Source organism: Sinocyclocheilus anshuiensis, unplaced genomic scaffold (genome assembly GCF_001515605.1).
Source record: "Sinocyclocheilus anshuiensis isolate Anshui unplaced genomic scaffold, SAMN03320099.WGS_v1.1 scaffold601, whole genome shotgun sequence".
Taxonomy (NCBI): Eukaryota; Metazoa; Chordata; class Actinopteri; order Cypriniformes; family Cyprinidae; genus Sinocyclocheilus; species Sinocyclocheilus anshuiensis.
The window spans coordinates 418,845-422,436 of NW_015536496.1; the positions used below are offsets into that span (position 1 = coordinate 418,845).

Here is a 3,592-nt window from a genome sequence, read left to right on the forward strand (position 1 = left end):
GCAGGAATGAAGCTCTCAGACTGAAGAAGAAGATGGAGGGAGACCTCAATGAGATGGAGATTCAGCTCAGCCAGGCTAACAGACAGGCTTCAGAAGCCCAGAAGCAACTCAAGGGTCTTCATGGACATCTCAAGGTATGATGAATTTTCAATTCAGATTTGATGACGCTTACGTGAAATACCACTTTGTTCTGCAGTCTTTTCATTTGTAAATCTTGTACTTCACAGGATTCCCAAATTCAGCTGGATGACGCTCTGCGCAGTAATGATGACCTCAAAGAGAACATCGCCATTGTGGAGAGACGCAACAATCTGCTGCAGGCTGAACTGGATGAGCTGAGATCCCTGGTGGAACAGACTGAGAGAGGAAGGAAACTGGCTGAGCAGGAACTGCTGGACATCAGCGAGAGAGTCCAGCTCCTGCATTCTCAGGTATGACAGCTCTGTACTAGACAAACACAAGTAACAACCCTCACAATATCATCTAGAAAGTATATGAATGTAAATATTGTCTGTTTAGAACACCAGTCTGCTGAATCAGAAGAAGAAGCTGGAGGGAGATAATACTCAGCTTCAGACTGAAGTTGAGGAGGCAGTGCAGGAGTGCAGGAATGCTGAGGAGAAAGCCAAGAAGGCTATCACTGATGCTGCCATGATGGCAGAGGAGCTGAAGAAGGAGCAGGACACCAGCGCTCATCTGGAGCGCATGAAGAAGAACATGGAGCAAACCATCAAGGACCTGCAGCACCGTCTGGATGAAGCTGAGCAGATCGCCATGAAGGGAGGCAAGAAGCAGGTCCAGAAACTGGAAGCCAGGGTAAGCTGCTGATGTTTTTAGAAACAAGTCTATTGTGTTTTCTGTAAAATGTGCATTACGTTTGATTAGCTAAAATTCTCACACCTCTGTTAGGTGAGAGAGCTGGAAAGTGAGGTGGAGATAGAACAGAGAAAGGCCAGTGACTCTGTCAAGGGGATTCGTAAATATGAAAGACGCATCAAAGAACTCACCTACCAGGTAGGAAAAATATTGCCTACAAGCAGTTTTTGCCTTGGCTGATTTGATTGTTATTTACTAAATACATAAAATGTATTCAATTTATTTAATGCAATTTATAAAACGCATATATATATACAGTGGGTACGGAAAGTATTCAGACCCCCTTCAATTTTTCACTCTTTGTTATATTTTTTTTGCTTTACATAGACTGAGGAGGACCGTAAGAATCTGGCTCGCCTGCAGGATCTGGTGGACAAACTCCAGCTGAAGGTCAAGTCCTACAAGAGAGTTGCAGAGGAGGCTGTAAGTATACTTTTTCCATCATATGATCATATGCAATTATTGTATATGGCTAATTCTGATTTTCACAAATACCTTTATGTATATTCTATAGGAAGAACAAGCCAATTCTAGTCTGGGCAAGTTCCGTAAGCTGCAGCATGAGCTGGATGAAGCAGAAGAGAGGGCTGATATTGCTGAATCTCAGGTCAACAAGCTGAGAGCCAAGAGCCGTGATACAGGATCCAAGGTAAGAGCAGGCAACAATAAGCACATAGTTAAATTGACTGAATCTCTAAATCTGCACACTTTAGTGACTTGAGGATATAAAAATCAATTTATACAGTTGCAACAACTGCACTTGATGAAATGCATTTGGCTATGTAGCTGCTGTGGCCATTCAAAAACAACAACAACAACAACAAAAACATCCATGTCAATTAGTTATGTGTTGAGTTCATACCATTTTGAACTGGATTAGGTTAACATTATTTTCTTTAACATTCTTTTTGTTCCCAACAGAAGGGGGCTGATGAGGAGTGAAAATATTAACTGGATCTCTGCAAACATGGATTGCTGTAATGATCTCTTCTGTAGTTTAGTAGAATAAAGCATTCATGCAAATGAATACTTCATCCCCTTTTGTCTTTTTTTAACCATGTAGACATTGCAATATCCCAACATGATCCTGTACACAACAGTAAACCAGCTGCCTGAATGTACTGCATGTGCCACAGATTAGGCTAGTCTACTCTCAACTCTAATTCAAACTAAATAGGAACATTTCTTCAATTGTCCTGTCTTTTTACAAAGCATTCTGTTGCAGCTGAATAACATGAGCAAATATCAGCAGCCTACAGAACACTGCAAGAGGAATTTTGACTATGGTTTTAACAAAAATACCACAGCAAAAACAGCTAGATTAATATAAATTTCAAATATTAAAGTGTTAAAGACAAGTAAACAGTCAGTAATAAAATAGGAACAAACTATTCAAATAGCACTAGCATAAATAAATACAACTGAACCAAATTCCAGGTACAGAAACTGTAATCAAAAGTTTAAAAACACTGCATAGTTTTCTTTTCATAAATAAAATATAGATTAATTCAAGTTATTAAATATATTCAGTCAAGATCAGTGAATGATTTTCTTTTGTTATTTTATTAACATTAATGACAGGCAGCGTGTACATGTGTGTTTTCTTTCTCATCTGTTTACGTTCACTTAAGACAAAAACGGCTGTGTTTATGATGATATACTGACGTAGTTTTCTGCATATTGGTCGACAAATATGTAAGAAGTCAGTTCTGGCCCGGAACAACCTTTTCTACAGTGGAAATGCATGGAACGGTTCGAGAACGGGACACAAACCGGGAACCCACACTGCGACAGCACTGCGCTGCACACAAACAAGGCGCAAGTTCTTTCCATTCCTGCAATTAAATCGTTTTAAATCACATTCAAATGCGAACGCAGGGATCGTTAAGCAGAATCGAAATGCACGCATCTTATCGAATACCCGGTTCTTGGAAATTTGGAACGGGTTCTAAAATGGAACCGGTTTTCGATACCAAACCCTACTCAGGGAACAAAAGAATATTAATGCATTACCATTTAACAGGATCTATTAAAATGCCTCCATCTACGCCATTAAATAAGATTCATAAATTTTTGACCGGACAGCAAAATGCAGTGAAAATTCAAGTACCATACAGCTTAGATAGACTGTTATGGTGTCGATCTAGGATATTATTATTCTGTCTTACTGTCTACGGTGCATATGACTTATTGTTGCGAATATAAATTGGTCAATATACAGTAGGGTATAGAAAAGAATCACCCCCCCCTCCTCCCTTTAAAATAATAACATTTTGTTGCTTTGCAGCCTGAAATGAAGGCTGACACAGTTTTTGTTTTATTCAGCTGTATTTACTCAGCAAACAAAATATGTTTATTTTAAAGGGGGGTGATTCTTTTCTATACCCACTGTAAATTATTGTTGGGAGCAGCATTGTTGGACTAAGAGTGTACAGTTCAGCTCATTACTGTCATTTCAGAAGAATCTCTTTCTCATCAATTATGTTGGCAATATATTCTAAACCTAAACCTAAAACAAACTCCAAAATGCTGTAAAAATGTGAGTTGTAATGGTCAGTCACCCACCACCTGAGGGCACTGCCACCCTTGAATCTCTCATTGAACATGCCTCCTTGGTGTCCATGTAGGGCAGGGAGGGGCAAGTTGTCACATCTTTCAATATCAAAATGTACATTTGTTAAAGGCTTCAAAAATCTCTCTCTCTCTCTCTCTCTCT

The 3,592-nt window shown here is 39.3% G+C and overlaps 1 protein-coding gene across 1 annotated transcript in view; it reads left to right on the plus strand.

The window, feature by feature from the left end:
* Positions 1 to 1,903, plus strand: part of LOC107687159 (myosin-7-like) — a 12,783-nt gene extending 10,880 nt beyond the window's left edge. Inside the window, exons 33-39 of the mRNA XM_016484385.1 lie at positions 1 to 134; positions 228 to 431; positions 520 to 816; positions 910 to 1,014; positions 1,204 to 1,299; positions 1,391 to 1,525; positions 1,798 to 1,903. The exon at positions 1 to 134 is cut by the window's left edge and continues 193 nt beyond it. Of these exons, the coding sequence (XP_016339871.1) occupies positions 1 to 134; positions 228 to 431; positions 520 to 816; positions 910 to 1,014; positions 1,204 to 1,299; positions 1,391 to 1,525; positions 1,798 to 1,818 (992 nt within the window). The 3' untranslated portion in view covers positions 1,819 to 1,903. The remainder of the gene's footprint in view (positions 135 to 227; positions 432 to 519; positions 817 to 909; positions 1,015 to 1,203; positions 1,300 to 1,390; positions 1,526 to 1,797) is intronic.
* The last annotated feature ends 1,689 nt before the right edge of the window (positions 1,904 to 3,592 follow it).